The sequence below is a fragment of the Mobula hypostoma genome, chromosome 4 (genome assembly GCF_963921235.1).
Source record: "Mobula hypostoma chromosome 4, sMobHyp1.1, whole genome shotgun sequence".
Taxonomy (NCBI): domain Eukaryota; kingdom Metazoa; phylum Chordata; class Chondrichthyes; order Myliobatiformes; family Myliobatidae; genus Mobula; species Mobula hypostoma.
In genome coordinates this window covers 61,788,369-61,813,237 of record NC_086100.1, presented here as the reverse complement: position 1 = coordinate 61,813,237, position 24,869 = coordinate 61,788,369, and the positions used below count along the sequence as shown (strand labels likewise).

General features: G+C 40.3%; 1 protein-coding gene and 1 non-coding gene across 10 annotated transcripts in view; both read left to right on the top strand.

Annotated features, from left to right (window-relative positions):
* Positions 1–24,869, top strand: part of schip1 (schwannomin interacting protein 1) — a 212,651-nt gene that overhangs the window by 84,926 nt on the left and 102,856 nt on the right. The window contains exon 1 of one of the 9 annotated variants that reach the window (XM_063045857.1): positions 13,940–14,415. The exons of the other annotated variants lie outside the window; for them this stretch is intronic. Within the exon in view, the coding sequence (XP_062901927.1) occupies positions 14,305–14,415 (111 nt within the window). The 5' untranslated portion in view covers positions 13,940–14,304. Of the gene's footprint in view, positions 1–13,939; positions 14,416–24,869 lie in introns of those variants that run through there. 9 annotated transcript variants of the gene reach the window in all.
* LOC134346024 (U2 spliceosomal RNA) lies at positions 5,002–5,192 on the top strand. The gene has a single exon (XR_010017795.1). It is a non-coding gene; the product is annotated as a U2 spliceosomal RNA (small nuclear RNA).

Sequence of the window (24,869 nt, the reverse complement as noted above, 5' to 3'; positions counted from 1 at the left end):
AAGAATTTGAGTCAGCAACAAAGAGTCTTCATTTAAACCATTACTAAATAAGATGATACTGGAAATATCTTTACACAGAGTTGTTGATGCCTAACCAGTTAATAGAGACAATATGCATTTTTAACATAAAAGATGTTAATCATTTAAATGGATAATGAAACAAGTAGAGATGCTAGGTAATTAGAATTAATATGGAACTTCTTACAGAGGTAGCAGGGATCTCAAAAGTTTTCCTTGTGTGCTGAAAAGACATTTGTGGAATACCTCAGAGCAAATTGGCAGCGGAAGAAAATAAATAGTGACGAATCCTGTCCAAGCAATAATGTACATGACCTTTTATAAAATTGGCACTTATGAACAAAATGGACACTAATGGTGATGATTAAGATCACAGTTAGACTGTCATAGTCCAAAACAAGTCTTCTATCCAAAATAAAATTATTTTGCTATGCGTTATGGAGACAAATTGCTAGCATCCTTTACCAAATACAGGTTTCCCCCGCCATCCAAAGGTAGAGTGTTCCTATGAAACGGTTCGTAAGCCGGAATGTCGTAAAGTGAAGAAGCAATTACCGCTTATTTATATGGGAAAAATTTGTGAGCGTTCTCAGACCCAAAAAATAACCTACCAAATCATGCCAAGTAACACACAAAACCTAAAATAACAGTAACATATAGTAAAAGCAGGAATGATATGATAAATACACAGCCTATATAAAGTAGAAATACTTTTCTACAATCATTGCTGCACTGCTCTCTGTAGTGAAAATCTCACGTAAGCGTTCTCGGCAGAAACACGGCGCAAGTGCTCTTGGCAGAAACACTCTCTCCAGTAACCTTTAAGCTATAAAGCTGCCAAATCATACCAAATAACACATAAAAATACACAGTCTATATATATAAAGTAGAAATAATGTATGTGCAGTGTAGTATCACTTACCGGAATTGGGAAGACAGCGCAGAGCACACTGATGATGGTGTGTTAGGCTGAGTCATCGGAGGTTGGGGTGGTGCAGTGGTCCCCAACCTCCAGGCCGCTGACAGATACCAATCTGCGAAGAATGCAGAGATGCAGCGGTACCAGGGACGCACCCAGCACATCTTTAAGAAAAAAGCCGAAATAAGCTAATCAATTAGGTGCCGCCCAGCACGTAGATGTCAGCCCAGATCAGAGGCGACACAGTTGGTAATTGCCTCTGATCTGGACCGACATTTACGTGCCAGGCAGCACCTAATTAATTGGCTTGTTTATTTTGGCTTTTTTCTTAAAGATATGTTGGGTGCGTCCCGGCTACCGCTGCATTCTCCGCAGCCTGATATCGGTCCGTGACTCGGAGGTTGGGACCACTGAGGTGGTGGGACACTGAGGTGTCATCTCATTGTTGTCTGTTTCCATCAGGGCAGCAGGTTATCTTCTTCTATGTCTGCCTGCCTCGATGTCGAAGGTCGTGGTTCGTCGTCTGCTGTGGATGATACGGAAGGCTTGAAAAATGACAGTATGCTTGACTGCTTAGCCTCGCGCAGTTTTCTATCATACAGTTCTTTGTAAGCACTCAAACCATCTTGCGAATATGCCCTAAAGCTACATACCCTTTCAAATTTAAAGTCGTACTTTTCTGCAATCATTGCAGCCAAAATCTCACGCAGTTGCTTCACGTTCAGTTCCTGGACGACTTCACTTCCAGTCTGTTTGCTACAGCATTCAGTTCCGATTGTTATCCTTTCCTCTTCCAATTGCATCAGCTATTCATCTATCAGTTCTTGGTCATGGGATCCCAAAACCTCTTCAACATCATCTTCGTCAACTTCTACAAGCCAAACTCACTTTCTCCTTACTTCATTCACCACAATCTAAACACTTAATTATGTCTAGTTTTACGCTAAGTGTAATGCCCTTATGAGCTCTTTTAGGCTTTTCCGATACCTTAGAACTCATCTTGCTAACGGCTGCTCACAGGCATGTGTTTAAGCATTGCTGGCTAGAATGCAGTTCTGGGAGAGGAGCTTGGCTGCTCAGGGCATGCGCTGCTTTTTTCGCGCGCTGCCTTTATCACTGCTGCCTTTTTTCGTAACTGTGAAAACACCTTCTGTTAGTGAAAACAGGTAACTGATGTAGGCCTTTCATAACAGCGAGGTTTCATAAAGCGAACGTTCGAAAAGCGGGGGATACCTGTATATAAATTTAATACAGATAGAGAAATTCATAAATCTTTGAATTGCTCAATGTATCATTTGGGCAGACCCTAGAGAGAGCTTAAATGAGTGACCATCCTTTGCTGCATGGTCCAACTTCCTTGGCATGTATTATTTGAGCCAGAATGTCTAGGCACACTGCATTGTTTAATCTTTTCTTAAATTTGGCTTTAAAATAGCCAAACAGGCTCTAATGTTCAAAGCTTTTGTATGTCTAAATTCCTGTTATGTTCACTCATCCAAAGCATTTATCAATTACCAAAATTAGTGGTTGGTGAGCAGCTGAGCAAACTAACAAGCCTATGAAAAGGTTCTGTTATTATTTGAAATAAAAGCTGAGAAGAGATTTAAATCAGTCCTCTACCAATGATGACATTTTGTTGTCTCCTGAATTTACAAAAGTGAAGCTCATGAGTGCACCTGCTGCTTACATGAGTAATAACACGCGAAACAATCCTTTGTTGGATATTCAAATCTCTACCGCTCATTGTTGTCACCACCCAAACTAGGATTAATGATGCCACCAGAGCATGCAGCCACTAAATCAGAGAAAAGTGACAACAAAAGCCACCCTTTACATTTATTATATAATTTGTCAATAATTAAGCACTTTTGCTAGCTCTCATTTATTACAAATATACTCATGAGCAGCATTTTTCTCTTAAACCACCCAGAACAGTCATCATATAAAGGAAAATCTATTTGCTGTAATATCAAGACAACATTCAGATTTTATGCCAGAAAAGACCTTCGCTACTAAGATACAATTAACTACAGCCTGGTTAAAATATTCTTGACATTTGCAGGAAAGTTGAGTGGGAATTACCATAACCATTTATAAATTGTGAAGTAATTTCCCACCAGTACCCCCTCCCCCAACCAAAGTACTGCTTTGCCAGAATGTTCTACTTGATTTGAGCAGAGAAAAATGTTTATCAGTTCTAGTTAGGTAGATTTGAACAAAAAAATGGAAATGTGCCCCCGTAAGAAATGGAGCTACAAGTCAGGTGCCAATCCAAGTATCTGATGTAACCTCTAATTCGAAAAGAGAAGTATCCCTTTTTAGGGCTATGCCCACTTTGCCTCACTGGTCACATGACTCAAAATACAAAAATTAAGCTCAATTTAAAGCTCAAATTTGTTCCCTTCCTGATACACAAGAAACAGAATCACCTACACCATTCTCTCAAAAGAAAAGTTAGCTGTGGTGTATTCCATGTCTGATTCAGGTCACTCTTCTACTAAACCTCTCTGGGCCAAATGGTCTGTACTATGCTGTAGTGTTGTATATGCTACAGGTATATGGATGAAGGAGAAATGGAGGGCTATGTGGGAGGGAAGCATTAGATTGATCTTGGAATGGGTTAAAATGTCAGCACAACATCAATGGGCAAAAGGGCCTGTACTGTGTTCTACATAAAATACGAGCAATTTCACTGTTGTAATGCAATTTAACAATCATAATATACAGAGTCAGGATTATAATCACTGCCTTCTACAATATAAAACTTGCTGTTTTGCAACAATGGTACAGTGAAAAGACTTTAAATCAAGCAAAGTTCGGAATGTGGTATGTGCTTTCCTGCAGACCACAGGTCCAGTGCCTGAGTGAAAAGGACAACTTCAAGATGAGCTCCAACTTTATGTGCACATTTGGACTGGGTTAACTGAAATGAGCCCTTTCAGGTTTTTTTTTGGTTTCCTTTTCCTTCTAACTGTTCCATAAAGCAAGAAGTTATAAATATTCTCACTTTATAATTTTATGGGGTGTACGATCTGTTATTTTGTGCCCACCGACAATTGTGTGTGGGCAGTATTTACACAGCATTTGCTCAAATCGAGGTTTCTGTAACAGGAGCATCACAATGTTTCTGTTTGGCTGAACCCCAAATCATACCAACCTGAGACATATCTTGTTTGTGGGAGGTGGTCTTCGTACCGCTGAGTCCCGTGGCTGTTAGCAGAGCTAGCTAACGAGCCAGGTTTGCATACGAACCCGGTGTGGGAGGTTACAGTATTGTAACAGATCGTTTTGCTAATTCTATGATTATAATTGTCTCCAGCTCTCCAGGTTCAATGCCACAGGTTGTCTTGCACAAGACAAGTTGCATATTGCTGTTCTTCATGAGTATTTCTTTTAAACTTAATTTGTAAAGTTTTATGATATTAAACAACTAAGTTCTCAAAAATATTGGAGCTTCTTACTTTCCATCAGTGGTTCATCAGTGATCAGATGCAACCCAATCTGTGATGTAAACCCAGATCCATTTTATTTTATTAACTGCAGATAAATCAGCCCAGGCATAGGATAAAGTTACAGGCATGAATCCTTCAGTGGTGTTATCAAAGGTCAACAAGAGAGGTTATCTTAGCTCCAATTAAATACATAGGTGCCTTGTTCAATAGTAATGGAGTATGTGTGTACTTTTTCAAAGTGTTTTATCCAGTACATCTTTTGACACATTGCATTAGCCACTACATGTTAGGTGACTGTGGTTTCCATTATTAAAAGTTACTTTGTTAATAGGTCATTTCCTGTTTGAATAGTATGGAAATAAGTTTAGATGCTGGCTGACAGACCTCACGGAAATAATCAAGCATGAGGTAATAAGAGAACTGAGCTCTTCAGTTAAAACTGTGATGATGATGGGAAATCATTTGGATATGTTGCCAAGGTCAAAAAATACAGGAGATTCAGTACATGGCACAAGTGAAATGTCACTGAGAGCAAATGATGTAGTTGGGTTCCAAGAGAGGGGACAAGACAGAGTAGAAAAACGAAAAGTGGTGATACATAACAGAAGAAAGACACTACTCGCGGCCTTTTGGCTAAGATCAAGTGTAGTATCTGTTCTTATCAGTTTAATATCTGATACGTTCCTTATCTGGGGACCATATATTAAATTGATTTTTGGAACAGGGAGATGGAATAGGGGCTTGCTCCGTCCACTCCGCGCATCGACCCGGTATTGCAGTGCCTCCAGAACGGTGCACCTCCCCTCGGGGAGACTAACAACAAATAAATAGAAAAAAAAAGAAAGACACTATTGATTGTCCGAGGCAAGTAAGACATTGCTGAATTTGTTAGTGATGAGGTCCTTTACAACAAAATGGTAACCAAGAACCTTCGGAGATTTTTGAGACCTGCAAGTTTGGCACATGCAGTCAAAAACTATATCAAAGTTATCATTGTCCAGTATTGATCACAATGCATGAAGTAGCCTTAAGTATGTATTCAGAGTGTAGTCTAGCATATTGTTCAAAAAGTTGAATTACGAATGTATCATTTGTTAATGCTTGTTAAGATAGGCTCTGTATGGTGGGACATTTTAAGTGAGTAATCATTCTGGTAAACAAGACAGCAGCAGGAGAAAGCTGCGATAGACTAGTGTGTGTCGTTTTCGGAATACTGTAGCTTTCAATTTATTTGCTCGCTTAATGTTAATCAGACAATTGTTAAATAAACACGCAAACAACAGGAATTCTGCAGATGCTGGAAATTCAAGCAACACACATAAAAGTTGCTGGTGAACGCAGCAGGCCAGGTAGCACCTCTTCCTAGAGATGCTGCCTGGCCTGCTGCGTTCACCAGCAACTTTTATGTGAATTGTTAAATAAAGTTCGATTTATTAAACATAGTTGTAGAGGAAGTAGTTCTGAGGTTTACTTAATGTTCCCCTAATTTAACACAGCTCATTGAATTAGAAGTGATCTTACCTTTGGTTGAAGTCATGTTTCATTACTTGGAGCCAATCTGGGCTCTTGTGGGAGAAAGGGACCAAGCTTCAACCAGTCTTCTTAAAATGGCTTCTGACAGAATGGTGACTCACATTAGCCATGATTTCATTAGGTGACACCATTCTCTTTGCTGTGCCTTGGAGTCTGTGTGATGTTAATTTTGACATGCAAGACTCTATGGTAACTGACTGATAAAGACGTGTTTGATAAAAGACAAGTACTGTACATTTGAAAGGATGTTGATTCAGCTTCTTAGATTTCTGCTACATATTTAAAATTATAATTTTCTTTTTAACAAGTGCGTTCCATCACAACAAATCCAACAAAACTATTTTCTCCTGAGCAATTATGATGATTTTTGAGCTCTGGAATTTTAAAAATGGGTGACCTATATACAAGTACTGCTAAGGTCAAAATCTCCCATGTGACAATACTTTTAAATTTGTATCCTTCTCAGTATTAATGGAACTGAACAAAGATTTAAAGTATTCAGGAAAAACCACGCCTGTATATTAATATGCAAATATCATTTGCATAATTGTGCAGATAACATGCTGTGATACATTTTTTTTATACAAAGATTTTATTTTGCTGAACATTTAGACTATGCTCAGTTTGTAGCCTGTCCATCTCTGCATTTAAGGGTTTGAGCTCAAGTACGTTTCAGAAGCACGAGCACTAACATCTGTCCTGACCTGCCAGAACTCATTAAATGGGTGTTTGAATTCAGTGATGTCAAAGCTTCCATGGCTGTGTTTTGGCAGAAGAGTTGGGAGAGATACATAAACTTTAAAAAATGCATTATTTATGTCTACTGATTTAATATAATTGCCTCAAATGAAGTTATTCTCAAAGCTAGACAACTGATGCAATTTGTAGGCAAATTGCAACAATGACTAGACATAGGAAGAACTCTACAAATAACAATGCAGCAATGGTGCAGTTGATGAGGTCATTGTTGCATTATTTGTAGAGTTCTTCCTATGTCTAGTCATTGTTGCGATTTACCCACAAATTGCATCGGTTGCCTTGCTTTGAGAATTACTTCATTTGGGGCAATTTATATTAAATCAATGAACATAAATAACACAAACATGAGGAAATCTGCAGATGCTGGAAATTCAAGCAACGCACACAAAATGCTGGTGGAACGCAGCAGGCCAGACAGCATCCATAGGAAGAGGTGCCGTCGACGTTTTGGGCCGAGACCCTTTGTCACGACTAACTGAAAGAAGAGATAGTAAGAGATTTGAAAGTGGGAGGGGGAGATCCAAAATGATAGGAGAAGACAGGAGAGGGAGGGATGGAGCCAAGAGCTGGACAATTGTTTGGTAAAAGGGATACAAGGCTGGAGAAGGGAGAGGATCATGGGACGGGAGGCCTAGGGAGAAAGAAAGGGGGAGGGGAGCTCCCCTCTCCAGCCTTGTACCCCTTTTGCCAATCATCTTTCCAGCTCTTAGCTCTATCCCTCCCCCTCCTGTCTTCTCCTGTCATTTCCTTGGAGTTTAGAAGAATGAGGGGAGACCTCTCAGAAACATTTCGAATGTTGAAAGGCATGGACAGGGTGGATGTGGCAAAGTTGTTTCCCATGATGGGGGAGTCTAGTACGAGAGAGCATGACTTAAGGATTGAAGGGCGCCCATTCGGAATAGAACTGCGAAGAAATTTTTTTAGTCAGAGGGTGGTGAATCTATGGAATTTGTTGCCATGGGCAGCAGTGGAGGCCAAGTCATTGGGTAGAGATTTAGGGCAGAGATTGATAGGTATCTGAGTAGCCAGGGCATCAAAGGTTATGGTGAGAAGGCAGGGGAGTGGGACTAAGTGGGAGAATGGATCAGCTCATGATAAAATGGTGGAGCAGACTCGATGGGTTGAATGGCTGACTTCTGCTCCTTTGTCTTATGGTCTTATTTCAGATCTTTCCCTCCCCCTCCCACTTTCAAATCTCTTACTATCTCTTCTTTCAGTTAGTCCTGACGAAGGGTCTCGGCTCAAAACGTCGACTGTGCCTCTTCCTATGGTTGCTGTCTGGCCTGCTGCGTTCCACCAGCATTTTGTGTGTGTAACATAAATAGCATGTGTATTAATTTTTTAAGTTCAAAATATCTCAACCAGCAAGTGCTCACCTACTTTCCTTGGCTGGTATTTGGCTGGAAACTTTGTTTTTCCAAATCACGCATAATATTTTATTTGGAGTGTAAATACTAGATATTTTCTTGATTTACAATAAGGGTAATATTTTTAGGTAAATGAAAGGAACTTCGTGGGACTATGATTATAAATCCTTAACAGCCATTGCAATAACAAACGCATTGTCCGTTATTCTAGTGGAGGCAGATAAAGGATCTTCTTGATTCCAAGTACTAAACGAGCAGATGACATCAGATAAAACAACTAAGCAAACAGTTATAATTGGCTCAGATATAAGATCGCTCAGTCCTTCAAGTCTACCACTAAATTAGCCTGATAATTTAATTCAGTATTTTGTTCCTCTCTTCTCCCCATATCACTTGATCCTACAAATAACGAGAAACTGCATACCAAGATGTGGCTTTGATTTCCAGGACATCAGACATTTTCCTCCTTCAAAGAACTGGGTTTCCATTCCTCCACCATTGATGCTGTCCTCGCCCACATCTCTTCCATTTTCTGGATATCCACTTTCACCCCATCTTCCCACTGCCTTTACAGTGATGGAGTTCTTCTCATCCTTACCTGCCACCCTGTAAGCCTCCACGTCTGGCACATCATTATCCGCAACTTCAGCCATCTCCAAAAGAATCCTACCTCAAAACACATCTTTACCTTCTCCCCACTATCTGCTTTGCTCAGGGATCGCTCCCTTCGTAATCCCCTTGTCTATTCGTCTCTCCCCACTAATCTCCCACCCGGCACTTACACCTGCAAGCAGTCAAAGTGCTAAACCAGCACGTTCACCTCCTCCCTCACCTCTGTTCAAGGCCCTAAACAGTCCTTCCAGGTGAGGAAACACTTCACCTGTGAATCTTCGGGGGTCGTCTATTGTGGCTGGCGCTCCTCTGTATTGGTGGAGACCCATCGTAAATTGGGGAATGCTTCATGGAGCACCTCCCATTTTATCTGCCAAAAGCAGAACATCCCAGTGCCCAAACGATTTGATTCTGATTTCCATGCCCCTCTTGACTTGTCAGGTCATGACCTTCATTTGCATACCGATGAGACCACCCTTGGGGTGGAGGAACAACACCTTCCTATTCTGTCTGTGTAGCCTCCAACCTGATGGCACGGAATATCAATTTCTCCTTCCAGTTAAAAACAAATTCCTTCTCCTTCCCCATCCCCATCCCCCTCTCCCCTCTTCTTCTATTCTCCACTCTAGCCCCTTACCTCTTCCCTGCCTGTCACCTCCTCCTGATGCTCCTCCTCCCCCTTCTCCTGTGGTCAGTTCTTTCCTATCAGATTCCCTCCTCTCCAGCCCTTTACCTTTCCTACCCACCTGGCTTTACCTATCACCTTCTAATTATCCTTCTTCCCCTCACCCCCCCACCCTTTTTTATTCTGGCATCTCCCCTCTTCCTTTCCAGTCCTGAAGAAGGGTCTGAGCCCGAACATTTGGCTGTTTAATCATTTCCATAGATGCTGCCTGGCCTGCCGAGTTCTTCCAACATTTTGTATGTGTTGCTTTGGATTTCCGTCATCTGCAGAATTTCACGCTTTCAAGAAACTTTCACGCTTTCAAGATATTTTGAAGATAGATTAAAAATGTTTTTGCCACTTGTGCTTATGTTCACTAAGTCGTCCTGATTTAATATAATTACTCCTAACTGCTTTATCGCGAATGAAGCACTTTTCAAGTACAGACACAGGTATTATTTGTGAACAGTGAGCTCCCATAAGCAATAATATAGTAATGTCCAGGTCAAACTCTATGGAATGCAAGAGATTCTGCAGATGTTGGAAATCTTGAGCAACAAACCCAAAATCCTAGAGGAACTCAGCAGGCCAGGCAGCATCTGTGGAGGGGAATAAACAAAGAGTCAACATTTTGGGCTGAGGCCCTTCATCGAGATCGGAAAGTAAGGGGGAAGAAGAAGCCCAAATAAGGTGGTGGGGGAGCAGGAGGAGTAGCTGGCAGGTAATCGGTGAAATCGAGTGAGGGCGAAAGTTGGTTGGGTGGGGGTTGTAATGAAGTAAGAAGCTGGGAGGTGGTAGGTGGGGGATGTAAAGGGCAAAAGGACGAGGAATCTGAGAGAGGATGCTGTGGAAAATCGTATAAATATTGGCCAGGCCAGGACACCAAGAATATCTCCCCTTTCTACAATATGCTGGGAGCTCAGACATCAATTTAACAATTTTTTTTCCTATCCCCTGTGTTCCATATTTTTAATGACTTGACCTCCACTGCCTTCTATGGCACTCGGAGATCTCCAGATATTATTCCTTTGTGATGTACCTCACATCCTGAGGCTATGATCCCCAGTTCTAGACCAGAGATGGAGAACATCTTCCCTGTATCCAAACTGCCTGGCGCAGTTTCACTGAGAATCCCTCTCTGTCTTGAGATCAAAAAGATGCCACTCACTTCTTGTTTAGTTTAAATTCTCCACTAACTAGAATGATAAAATGAAAGATGATTATGGTTGCTGAGAGTCAATAATGTTGCCCAGAGACATCCCTTCAGACAGTGCCGTCATCCAAACGTCATCACCTACTTCATTAATGACCTTTCTTAAGTAAGAAACGTATTATAATGAAAGAAGCAGGAATGTAAAATGATGTTTACATACTGATCAATTCTATTCACATCAGTTGAGAAAGTGAGGCAGTCCATGCCCTGAAAGCAAGAAGATCCAGGGGACATTTGAGCTTGGACTAATAATGACAAGTAGCACTTGTGCCACACAAGTTCCATGCATAGTTTCTATGCTGATGAATGTTTCCAGAATTTTCTGCATTTACCACCAATTTCTACTGTATGCAGTTGCTTTATAATTATTTTGAATTTGGTTTCTGACAGATGATTTTGCCTTCTGAGAAATACATATTCCACCAAATGGTCATCAACAGCCATCCCTTCTGCCCCCTCAGAACACCATAGCCCTGTTGTTTCCAGTTAGATATTCGGTGGGATAATCCATCTCTGTGATATGAATTGTCCAATCCCTTGCATAAACAAAACTATCCCCTTCCCCCCCCTTGTCTTTCTTCCCGGACCTCCTGTCCCATGATCCTCTCGTATCCCTTTTGCCAATCACCTGTCCAGCTCTTGGCTCTATCCCTCCCCCTCCTGTCTTCTCCTATCATTTTCGATCTCCCCCTCCCCCTCCAACTTTCAAATCCCTTACTCACTCTTCCTTCAGTTAGTCCTGACGAAGGGTCTCGGCCTGAAACGTCGACTGTACCTCTTCCTACAGATGCTGCCTGGCCTGCTGCGTCCACCAGCAACTTTGATGTGTGTTGCATAAACAAAATTATCTGTTTTTAACAACAAACGCAAGAGTCATGTACCAGAGTGATTGGGAGAAAATGGGCAAGTAACTACCCTACTTGAAAGGATTTGGGGAATGAAAAGTGGCTAACAAGAAAAGCACTCTTTAATATTAGATGGATTTAATTGAGGTTTTGCCACATGCGAGAACCAGACTTGAGCTGACAAGGCAAGTGAAGGAGGTCTAAGTACAGTATAACTGTTTTGTTCTGGTGGAGGTAAATGCACACTCAGTTCCACTCCCTCACACTCACCCTTACCCGTCACTCACATAATATTTCACAATTGTATTGTATTTTAGACCTGTATACTGACCCTCATTTCCATGTAAATTATGTGTATAATTGAATCAACTATAAAACTGTTGATTCCTAGCAAATACGATGCTGGAGATGCTGGAGAAACTCAGCAGGTCAGGCAGCATCTGTGGAGGAAAATGAACAGTCAACATTTCAAGACAAGGCACTTCATCAGGACTGGACTTCTCTGTGAAGTTGTATGATTGTAATTCATGCAGTATGGTTTTGGGGTTCCTGTTTAAGCTTGCTTTATGTATGACCTGATGGTTAAGAACTAACAGTTTAAAAAGAAACACCCGTTCTCAGAGTCCATGGCTTAAGTTTGTTCAGTTCATAGCTTGTTGGAAGTAGCACTGAAATTCTTCTGTCTAGGTTTTCATTTAAATTCCTAAGGAAAGAATATTCTCCTAATGCCATGCACAAGTATTAGGAAAAGCTTGCTGACATTTTTTAAAAAACATTTTTCTTTCCCCTGTAATCAAACATAGCTCTTTAACTGGCTGGGATCAGTACAGTGAGCCAATATCATCTCCTCCCGTGACCTCCCATTTTATGATTCTGGCAGCTTTGATTAAAAACATCTGACATTTTATTGGAAAGGGTATTCATGAATTCCATCTGGACCACAGTGTGCATTTTAATAAAATTGTGGTGGTGCTTATTTTAAACATATAGCTCTTGGGGTTCTGTGATTCATATACTGGTGATGTTTTATTTGGTCTAATAGTCTTAAGTAGCACAGTAGCATAGCAGTTAGTGTGACACTATTACGGCTCAGGCCGTTGAAGTTCCAGAGATATCTGTAAGGAGTCTGTACATCCTCCCTGTGGATCACATGGGTTTTCTCCAGTTTCCTACCACAATCCAAAGGTATACCAGTTAGTACCAGTTAATTGGTCATTGTAAATTGTTCTGTGGTAAGTCTAGGGTTAAATTAGGGGTTGCTGGGCAGTGTGGCTTAGAAGGGCCAGAAGGACCCATTCCACGCTGTATCTCTAAATAAATAACTACTTTTCTTCTATGGAAACCTATAAGTGCATTCCTTATTGATTCTACATCTATGGACTGGTGGTCATAGATAAGCTACTGCAAAAATGCTTTCATTATAAATATTTGTGTCTACCTTGTGCTGAACTGAGTACAGGGATGTGATTCATTTGCCAGCTGAATCTAATGGGTTCTAAATATCTGAGTATGAAATGTGTACGTGTCCATACATAAATTTATTACATAATTATTGAAAATAAAACAAAATCAGAATATTGAAATATAAAACACTTCTTTTGAATTGTAAACAATCCCATAAAATCTAACTGTTAAGCAAAAAACATCTTAAGTTTCAGACTTAATATTTAATTAATGGATTGTTTCAAGAGTTGAAGTAAATCAATTCTTGTCAAATGTGAATACGGAAACGGCAAGCTTTTACCTGGTAAGATTTACCTAGGAAAAATTACTGCTTAATACTTATTAACAATACTTAAGGTATTAGGGATACTAAAAAGTATACCTAATACTCGTTAAAAATTTCATTTTACAAAGTATTTTTCAGAAAGGCTGGACAAAAATTTCCAGCTACAATAAAAACACAAGTACAAGAGTTAGATAAATAGCACCCTTGCTCATTTCTCTTATGTGCAAACATTTTAATTAATTCAGTGGAAAAATTCTCAAACTACAAATCTGCTTTTAGTTTGATTACAGATATACAGCTTCTATGATATGACCATAAACTTCAATCATCTGAGCAACAAGAACAGGAAATACTGAAATAAATTGACACCTGCTTTCCTTGATAGTACAATTGTTGCACCCTTCAAGTTATTGCTGTTATTTTATTATCTTTTATTTTTGAACTGTGAGGCGTTTTCTTTGTAATGGTCCTTTGAATAAGACCCTGGTGTGTTGTCCAGTAAATCCCTTAGCTTTCGATAATACAGAGATGATGTGATCTTAACTGAGATTGACATACAGCATTTATGTTATAATCCATCAAGTAGACTCCCCGTAAACCTGAAATTTTTTGTTAATTTAACTGTTAGTTTCCATTGGCTATGAAAGGCAAGTCTGCACAGTCCTGCTGATTACTGGGATGTGTTCAGTCTATTTTTATCCCATACTAAATGTGACAGGGTGAAAAAGAACTGCCTTTCTCATTTAGCGGCAATGCATTCTTCTAGCAATGAATTCTGGGTACAGTCAACTGGCTGCAGCTCGATGGGAAGCCTTTTCCTTTATTAGGTAAAAGCTATACACCGCTGAGTTTTCCTTGAAGCAAATACTAACAGGATTTATTGCAAGGAGGATGTTGGTCGACAGCAGGGAGGCCTAGGCATTCAGTAAGCCCGATTACTGCAGTATTTCTGTCAAATGTTTTTGTAGCATGGTGCAAGGAAAATGTGAACAAGCTCATGAGTTTGTCATGTTGGAACATTAACCAAGACTCCCATAAGAATATTGCTACTTACATTCTGAAAAGCAGAATAAGTTTATTTTTATTAGGAGAACGGTAAACAGAAATAACGAAAGGATGGAGCAGCAATTTGAATAGCTTTTGGTTATGGATAAATTGAAATAATTCTACCAACACATGTAACTCAAGCCCTCATGAGAACTGTGTGGAATTTGCATTGCTGCAGCATGTCTGTGAACAGTGATGGCATAAATACGATCTTCAGGAGTGTGACAGCTGTAGATCTGGTGGCCAGTTATAAAAAGGTAAATGAAAGTAATACGATAAATTAGCATTTAGTTCTTGTGACAATTGAGTCAAGTTGTGAACTTTGCTTTGTGTGAGACACTATGTACAGACTCCAGATTTATCACTTAACTGAAAATTAAATAGGAATTTAATTGTAATTCTAAATTTTCAGTTCATTAACTTTCATTAACTTAAAATTATTTTCGTAACTGTTATAGTGGCTTTACCACAGAATAGTTTAGACAGTAAACTTTGAGCTTTTTCCAATTAACTAATAAAACCAATCTTTCATTATAGGACCTGCTCTATAAAAATACTTGAAATGTGACTTTTTGATTCTCTTCACCATTCCATCACCAGCCGCACTCCCATTTCATAACTGATCAACTTCTCTGATATGATGTAGCTTCATAAGCTGTGATGTTTGGAAAATCAGTGAGGGATGCATCTATATGATCCAGTGAAAGTGGTAGTTATTGTTTAGAGATACAGCACAGAAGATGCCCTTCTGGCCCAATGAACCACACCACCCTGCAACAAACCTATTTAACACTAGTCTAATCACAGGACAATTGAAAATGACCAATTAACCTACTAACCTGTACGTCTTTAGTATCTGGGAGGAAACTGGAGCACCTGGAGGAAACACACACATTCACAGGGCACTATTAAAATTATTAACACTTACAGGTAGTGTTAAAATTATTACCGATGATTTAATTTTCTTGTAATAATGACAAGCACTTGATTTGGAAAAAGTGTAAATATGTATTCTGCAACAGATGGAAGTTCATATATGTAAACCACCAGATTTTCGGTATTAATATGTGACAATATTCATTCAAAAGCCTCTTGAAAGGCAAATTAAGTTGTTGAGAATATAAGTGAATATCATATCCTTTCTGTTTATTGGGGGAATGTGCACATTATTTAGCATTACATGTTAGACAAAGGAAAAAGTACAATTGAAAGACAACTGCAGATGGTAGAAATCTGAGGTAAAAAAGATGTTGGAAGTCTTCAGCAGGTTAGACAACATCTGTAGAGTTTATGTTTCAGTTGTAATGTAATATTCTGAATGCTGAATAGTTGCCACTATTTTGGTTCCTAAGGTTGTCATGGATGGGGTGGGGGGAGGAGGGTTAGTGAGGACAAGCTCTCTCTACCTATTAAATGCTCCAAATGGTGTGTGTCTCAAATAGCCTCTGACAACCAAGTCCAGCTCCCGGCCTTCACGTGTTGGCTCAGTTAGCAAGCCTGGTGGAACCATTTCTGCAGACAAGTGGCAAACCTTGTTCTTCATATCGTACTGGCTTGCTCTCCATATCGATTTCGACACAAACAGCTGGGGCTGTTTATGGTCTATGGTCAACCCCAGCCGACAGAAGAGCTTGTTATATATTTATGATACTACTTAATATTGTAAGCTGAATAGTTGATAAAAGGAGTTGCAAGTCTGAAGCACGTTGTTTAAAAATAAACGTTGACAGGATAATCACAATTTCATCAGGCCTAGAAAACAGCTGAGAAAATTTGCCAGTAACAGCAGTCTTTCTATTGACATTCTGAAAAAAGCAACATCAATTGAATTCTCAATTCAGCAGGTAATCATTTATTTCACTTTCTAGAAGTAAGGATTGTAATAGGAGCCATATCTAACATGCACAGGTTTTGAATAATTCTGCTGGCCTACTCCTTTGCAGTTTCTGGCAAATTATAATGAAAATGGTAAATCTGAACTACTTGAAATCTTCATCACACTGTTCTTAATCTTTCGTTCCTGCATATGCCTTACTGGGGATTGATAGCATTTTGCCAGTGCATCAAATAATTTTTGCAGTTTGCTTCCAGCTGAAATCATTACAGAGAAGAAATGGATTGCTAACCGAACTCCAAAAGACTTACGAGTACTGCCTTTAGAAACAGTTAATTTGAATCTCAAGAAGAACATTGAATTGAGAACAACTTGTACCAAATCTTACCCATTTCCATTCTATCTATTATCCTTCTTCTTGATCTTGCCTGCTCTTTTTTTAGTTGAAGACATTTGTTGGGAATTTTCATTGTGTTTCCCCTGTACCAGCATTGATATTAGAAGGGGCGGAACTAATTATTTAAATTACAGCTAGAAACCAAAAGAATGCCAAAGAAATTTTTTGGTGCTGTCTTCTGCAAACTTCATTTTCTTGTGGGCTTGTGTAATGGAGCCAGAATATTGATTCCGACTGGGATATAATTTGTAACAAAAGATATCTACCCTTAAATGGTGTCTGGAAGTACTCTTTTTTTCCTGCATGCCTTGATAGAGAATGCTTCTTCATGTTTAGCACCTGGAATAGAAAACAAATCTTCAGATATCCAAAATTTGGATTTTTGGTTTTTGAAGAAGTAACCAAGAGGTTGGGGGGGGGGGGTTAATGCAGAGGATGTAGTCAGTATGAACTCTAGTAGGGCCTTTCTTAAGCTTCCATGTTTCCATGTGGTAGGCTGTGATAGAAAGTTAGATCACATGCTAATTAATTTAATACAATTAGCTTGATGGCAGGGTGAGGGTGAAAAGATGTTTTTTGGAATGGACGCCTGTGACTAATGGTGTTCCAATTGCTAATTATCATCTCAGTGATTTAGATGAGAATGTGCAAAGTTTCTTAACCATGCTTTGCACAAACAGTGAAAAATGATTACCTGGAATTATAAAGGGATTTTGATCAGCTGGATAAGTAGCTGAGGAATGGAAAATGGGAGTTTAATCCAGATACATGTGAGTTGTTGCATTTTGTGAAGACACATCATTTAGGACTACAGTGAATTGTAATGCCCCAGGGAACAGAGGGACAGATGCATGGTTCCCTGAAAGTGGTTTTGCATGGTAAACAGGGGAGTGAAAGAAGCTTTTGGCATACTAACCTTTATCCGTTATGCAGAGCGTTGAATATAGAAGCTGGAATGCTATCTTGCAGTAGTACAAGCTATTAGTGAAGTTGCATTTAGAAAATTGTGTTTCGCTTCAGTCACCCTGCTATGGGAAAGGTGCCATTAAGCTGGAAAGAGGTGCAGGGAAGATTTAAGAGGATGTTCCTGGGACTGAACAATCTGAGTTATGGAAAGAGAGTGAGCAAGGTGGGACTTTATTCACTGGAGCAAAGGAGACTGAAGGGTGATATTATTGATGTATAAAATCATGAAGGACACATATAGGCTGAAAACATTCTTCTTACCAGAGATGGGATCAAAAACTAGAGGACATTTGAGAGGGGAGAGATTTAATAGCAACCCAAAAGGCAACTTTGATTTTATAGAGGTAAGTACTTGAGGTTGTGAACAATGGATATGCAGCAAGGTTTTGCATCTGGTTGCAAAATAGGTTCACGTAATATGTTGGGGGTGACACTCGCTGAAGGATAAACATTGGTCAGGGTTCCCTCAACCTTCTCTAAAATAATGCCAGAGGCCATAGAGCAATTTTTGTCTGTCTGAGGCAGCAGACAGATTCTCAGTTTAACAACTCAGCTGGCACCTCTAGCAGTACACCCTCAATGAGTACTGCATTCAAGTGTCAGATTAGCTTTAGTGCTCAGTCTCTAGGGTGGGACCTGAACACAGAGAGCGACTACTAAGCCACAGCTGACAGGAGGAAATCAGTAAACAATTTTATTTTTACTTATCCATCTATCAGGGGACTCAATTACTTACTCCAAGAGCAGACACAATGGCACCATTAATCTCTGAATGCGCAGGTTGTATTCCAGAGTTGAAATGTCAAAATTAGCACTAGCTAGGATCTCCTCAAACCAGGTCGTATTTTATTTTTGATATTTCTGTAAATGTAGCAAAGATGTAGACCTTAATGAAACCTGTAACTCAGCTGTTGTCTGCATTCAGTCTGAACCTGTCTGGGTCAGGAAAACTGTTCGAGCAAACTGAGTAACAAAATGCAAAACCTGGCAATTGCCACAAATACAATTAAACAAATAGAATCATTGCAAATAACATGACATACAAAATTCCATAGAATGACAAAGTATGATAGAGGTTTTGCAAACCTTTATAATCTAATATTATGTTCAGTTCTGAAGTATTTTGGTCAAATCTGGTTGCTCCATTATAGAAAGAATGTGGATGTTTTAGAGAGGGTGCAGAAGGGTATGTTTTATGAGGAAAGGTTGAGTGAGCTTGAGAGACTTTGCATAGGTACATGGAGCTTAGTAAAATAGAGGGCTATAGGTAAGCCTAGTAATTTCTAAGGTAGGGACATATTTGGCACAACTCTTGTGGGCCGAAGGGCCTGTATTGTGCTGTTGGTTTTCTATGTTTCTATGTTTTTCTCTTTGGAATGAAGGAGATGAGTGGTGATTTGATAGAGGTGTATAAAATGATCAGAGACTTGGATAGAATGGACAGCCAGTGTCTTTGTCCCAGGGTGGAAATGGCAAATATGAGAGGGCATAATTTTAACATGATTGGAGGAAAGCATAGGGCGGGAATATCAGGTAGGTTTCTTTTATACAGAGTGCAAGTGTGTGGAACTCACTGCACATCTTTAATATTTGTGAGGAAATCAGGGCACCTTAAGGGAAGCCCTTGTAGAGAAAGAATGCAAACTCTGCACAGACAGTATATGAGATGGAGATCAGGATCAGGTCCAGGTTCCTGGAGCTGTGAGACAACAGCACCATCACCCTGGTCACTCTGAAATTGACATTTTGGGGCTCGTCTGCTTTGTTGTTTACTACAAAGCATTACTTAAGCTTATAACTGAAAGGCTTAAAAAAAAGGTTAAAGCATATTTTGATGCTGAATGATCCAGGACAATAGTGAGATCAGAACCATTAAATCCATAAATATTTTGGAATAAAAAAAATGAATGAGGGAAAGAATAGTAAAATAGACATAAATGGATTGCTCTTATCAGAGGAGAGTGCAAAGGGACCAAATTGTTCCTCTTTGTTTCTGAATGATTTATTTGCATGACATAGTCAGTGTAGGCAGGTAAGCCCAGGATTTACTGTCAGTCCTAACTGGCTAACGAACAGAGAAGTTCCAAGAGCATTAAAGAGTAAACTACATTGATAGACCTGGAGTCACGTTCAGAACCGAATGGATAAGGAGAGCAGATTTATTTTCCTGGAGGTCATTAGTGAAACATGTAAGTTTTTATGGTAAATTAGAAAGGTTGGACCGAATTAAAAACTGTCCACAAAAGCTTTAAATGAGAAGAATCCAATTATTCATAGCCATAAGTCATAGGAATAGAATTGGGCCGTTTGGCCCATTGGTCAGCTATGAATTTCACAATTCACCACCCTTACTATAGGAAACATAAACTGCACTTTCAATATTTGATGGATGTCAATGAGATCCCCCATTTAGATTATCATTGTATTGCTCTTTCTCAGTAGTGGCTCCCCAGTTTTTGGTGAATTTCTGTGTATTCTCTGATTCCAAAGAGGCACAGTGAACAAAATTCATTCAACTTTATATCTTTTCTTGATCTTATTCAAGAAAAAGGGAGAAGGGAGGAGGTCCTGAAAGCAGACTATATTGAGTTAGGAAGGACATTGAGAAACAGGACCACAAAGGTAGTCATCTTTGGATTACTGCCTATGACATGTGACAGTGAGTATAGGAATAGAGTGAGGTGGAGGATAAATGCTTGGCTGAGGGATTGGAGCAGGGGGCAGGGATTCAGGTTTCTGGATCATTGGGACCTCTTTTGGGGCAGCAGTGACCTATACAAAAAGGACGGGTTGCACTTGAATCCCAGGGGGACCAATATCCTGGTGGGGAGGTTTGCTAAGGCTATTGGCGAGAGTTTAAACTAGGATTGCTGGGGGTGGGAACCAAACTGAAGAGATGGAAGAAGAACCAGTTGGCTCACAAATAGAGAAAACTTGGAAACAGTGTTAGAGGCAGGATAGACAGGTGATAGAGAAGGGACGTGCTCAGACGGACGGTTTGAGATGTATCTATTTTAATGCAGAGTACGGTGAACAAAGCAGATGAGCTTGGAGCGTGGCTCAGAACTTGGAGGTATTATGTGGTGGCCATTACAGAGACTTGGATGGCTCAGGGGCAGAAATGGTTACTTAGAGGGCCAGGCTTTAGATGTTTCAGAAAGGACAGGGAGGGAGGCAAGAGAGGTGGGGGCGTGGCACTGTTGATCAGAGATAGTGTCACGGCTGCAGAAAAGGAAGAAGACATGGAAGGATTGTCTACAGAGTCTCTGTGGGTGGAAGTTAGGAATAGGAAGGGGCCAATAACTCTACTGAGTGTTTTTTTTAATAGACCACCCAATAGTAACAGGGACATCAAGGAGCAGATGGGGAGACAGATTCTGGAAGGGTATAATAATAGGAGGGTTATTGTGGCGGGAGATTTTAATTTCCCAAATATCGATTGGCATGTCCCTAGAGTGAGAGTTTAGATGGGTTGGAGTTTGTTAGCTGTATTCAAGAAGGTTTCTTGTAAGCCTACAAGAGGAGAGGCTGTAAAGAACGATGACTGCTGACATAACTGAAGCTGAACTAAAAACTGCAATTATTAGGCTTAAATTAAGTAAGTCACCAGGATCAGATGGATATATGGCAGAGTGGTATAAAGAATTTAGAAGTGAGTTAATTAGATTAGATTAAGTTATGAGGACACGCAGTCCTTTTTTATTGTCATTTGGTAATGCATGCATTAAGAAATGATACAATGTTCCTCCAGAATGATATCACAGAAACACAAGACAAACCAAGACTAAACAAGCTGACAAAAACCACATAATTATAATATATAGTTACAACAGTGAAAAGCAATACTGTAATTGATAAAGAACAGACCATGGGCACGGTAAAAGAAAGTCTCAAAGTCTCTGGAAAGTCCCATCATCTCATGCAGACGGTAGAAGGAAGAGAAACTCTCCCCACCATGTACTTCCAGTGCTGCAAACTTGCCGATGCAGCACCCTGGAAGCACCCGACCACAGCCGACTCTTGAGTCCGTCAGAAAACTTCGAGCCTCTGACCAGCCCTCCTACACCGAGCACCGAGCACTATCTCTGCCGAGCACTTTAACCCTGGCCCCGGCAACAGGCAATAGGCAAAGCCGAGGATTTGGGGCCTTCCCCTCCAGAGATTCTCAATCACACAGTAGCAACAGCAGCGAAGCAGGCATTTCAGAAGTTTCTCCAGGTGTTCCTCCGTGCTTCTCACGTCTGTCTCCATCAAATCAGGATTGTGCATGGTACCTACTTAACAAATACGCTTTCATTTCGGAGCGGCCGTGCATGCTACGTCACACTGTCATCTTCTCCTCCTCTCCCAATGATATACTAACTTAGAGAGTGAGACCATATATTTTGGCTACATACCTCAAGCATGGTTGAAAAGAGATAAATATTTAATGAATATACTGCCAGTGGCTGGTAAAAAGACCCTTGCCAGGAAATGGTTATCCAATGGAAATGGAAAGCCCAACTTTAAATGTATGGATGGAAATTACAATGGACATTTACAAAATGGAGAAGATAACAGCATGTGTTGATCATAAGTTGGAACAATTTGATTCATACTGGGGGAAAATGGTTTAACTACTGACACCTCATAGGCCTGATTTTATTCTCACAAGTCAATGAATATGTTGTAAAAAAAAAGATCACTTCCTACTTTGTACATAGTTTTCTTTTGATTGTTCTTTCTTTCCTCTCCTTTCTGTAAGTGTATACCTCAGATAAATATTGTGTGGAGATTTGTGACAAATATGATTTTATGATATATATGTACATTATCTGAAATTCTGAAATACATCTTACTGAAATGTTTGTTTGATGATGAACTTCAATAAAAAATAAATTACAAAAAAGAAGAGGAGAGGCTGTACTTGATCTGGTATCGGGAAATGAACCTGGTTAGGTGTCAGATCTCTCAGTGGGACAGCACTTTGGAGATGGTGATCACAATTCTATCTCCTTTACCATAGGATTGGAGAGGTATAGGAACAGACAATTTGGGAAAGCATTTAATTGGAGTAAGGGGAAATGTGAGGCTATTAGGCAGTAACTTGGAAGTATATATTGGGAACAGATGTTCTCAGGGAAAAGTATGGAAGAAATGTGGCAAATGTTCAGGGGATATTTGTGTGGGGTTCTGCATAGGTACATTCTAGTGAGACAGGGAAAGGATGGCAAGGTACAGCAACCGTGGTGTACAAAGGCTGTTGTAAATCTAGTCAAGAAGAAAAGAAGAGCTTACGAAAGGTCCAAAAAGCTAGGTAATGATCGAGATCTCGGAAGATTATAAGGCTAGCAGGAAGGAGTTTAAGAATGAAATTAGAAAAGCCAGAAGGGGCCACGAGAAGGCCTTGGCAGACAGCATTAAGGAAAACCCCAAGGCATTCTACAAGTATGTGAAGAGCAAGAGGAGAAGAAGTGAAAGAATAGGACCAATCAAGTGTGACAGTGGGAAAGTGTGTACGGAACCGGAGGAGATAGCAGAGGTACTTAATGAGTACTTTGCTTCAGTATTCACTACGGAAAAGGATCTTGGCGATTGTAGGGATGACTTAACAGCGCGGACTGAAAAGCTTGAGCATGTAGATATTAAGAAAGAGGATGTGCTGGAGCTTTTGGAAAGCATCAAGTTGGATAAGTCACCGGGACCGGACAAGATGTACCCTAGGCTACTGTGGTAGGGGAGGGAGGAGATTGCTGAGCCTCTGGTGATGACCTTTGCATCATCAATGAGGATGGGAGAGGTTCTGAAGGATTGGAGGGTTGCGGATGTTGTTCCATTAGTCAAGAAAGGGAGTAGAGAGAGCCCAGGAAATTATAGACCAGTGAGTCTTAATTCAGTGGTTGGTAAGTTGATGGAGGAGATCCTGAGAGGCAGGATTTATGAACTTTTGGAGAGGCTTAATATGATTAGGAATAATCACCACGGCTTTGTGAAAGGCAGTTCGCGCCTTACGAGCTTGATTGAATGTTTTGAGGATGTGACTAAACACATTGATGAAGGAAGAGCAGTAGATGTAGTGTATATGGATTTCAGCAAGGCATTTGATGAGGTACCCCATGCAAGGCTTATTGAGTAAGTAAGGAGGCATGGGATCTAAGGGGACATTGCTTTTTTGATCCAGAACTGGCTTGCTTACAGAAGGCAAAGAGTGCTTGTAGACAGGTCATATTCTGCATGGAGGTTGATGGCCAGTGGTGTGCCTCAGGGATCTGTTCTGAGACCCTTACTTTTCGTGATTTTTATAAATGACCTGGATGAAGAAGTCGGAGGGATGGGTTAGTAAATTTGCTGATGACACAAAGGTTGGAGGTGTTGTGGATAGTGTGGAGGGCTGTCAGAGGTTGATAAGATACAAAACTGGGCTGAGAAGTGGCAGATGGAGTTCAACCCAGACAAGTGTGAGGTGGTTCATTTTGGTAGATCAAATATGATGGCAGAATATATTACTAATGGTAAGATTTGGCAGTGTGGAGGATCAGAGGGATCTTGTGGTCTGAGTCCATAGGACACTCAAAGCTGCTGTGCAGGTTGACTCTGTGGTTAAGAAGGCATATGGTGCATTGGCCTTCATCAATCATGGATTGAGTTTAGGAGCCGAGAGGTAATGTTGCAGCTATATAGAACCCTGGTCAGACCCCACTTGGAGTATTATGCTCAGTTCTGGTCGCCTCACTACAGGAAGGATGTGGAAGCCATAGAAAGGGTGCAGAGGAGATTTACAAGGATGTTGCCTGGATTGGGGAGTGTGCCTTATGAGAATAGGTTGAGTGAACTCGGCCTTTTCTCCTTGGAGCAATGGAGGATGAGAGGTATTAGTGCATGGAATGGACTGCCAGCGACAGTGGTGGAGTTTGATACGATAGGGTCTTTTAAGAGACTCCTGGACAGGTATATGGAGCTCAGAAAAATAGAGGGCTGTGGGTAACCTTAGGTAATTTCTCAGGTAAGGACATGTTCAGCACATCTTTGTGGGCCGAAGGGCCTGTATTGTGCTGAGGGTTTTCTATGTCTCTATGTTCTATGTTTCTAAATGTAATAGGAATAACCCTAGGAATTATGTACCATTAAGTCTTACATTGGTTTGCTTGCAGAAGGTAGAGGGTGGTAGTAGATGGACTGTCCTGAGGTTGGTGACAAGTGGGGTTCTGCAGAGACCTGTTCTGGGACCCTTGCTCATTATGATTTTTATAAGTGACTTACAAACCCCATTTCCAGAAAAGTTGGGATATTTTCCAAAATGCAATAAAAACAAAAATCTGTGATGTGTTAATTCACGTGAACATTTATTTAACTGACAAAAGTACAAAGAATAGTCATAGTTATACTTTATTGATCCTGGGGGAGATTGGTTTTCATTACAGTTGCACCATAAATAATTAAATAGTAATATGTAAATTATGCCAGGAAATAAGTCCAGGACCAGCCTATTGGCTCAAGGTGTCTGACCCTCCAAGGGAGGAGTTGTAAAGTTTGAT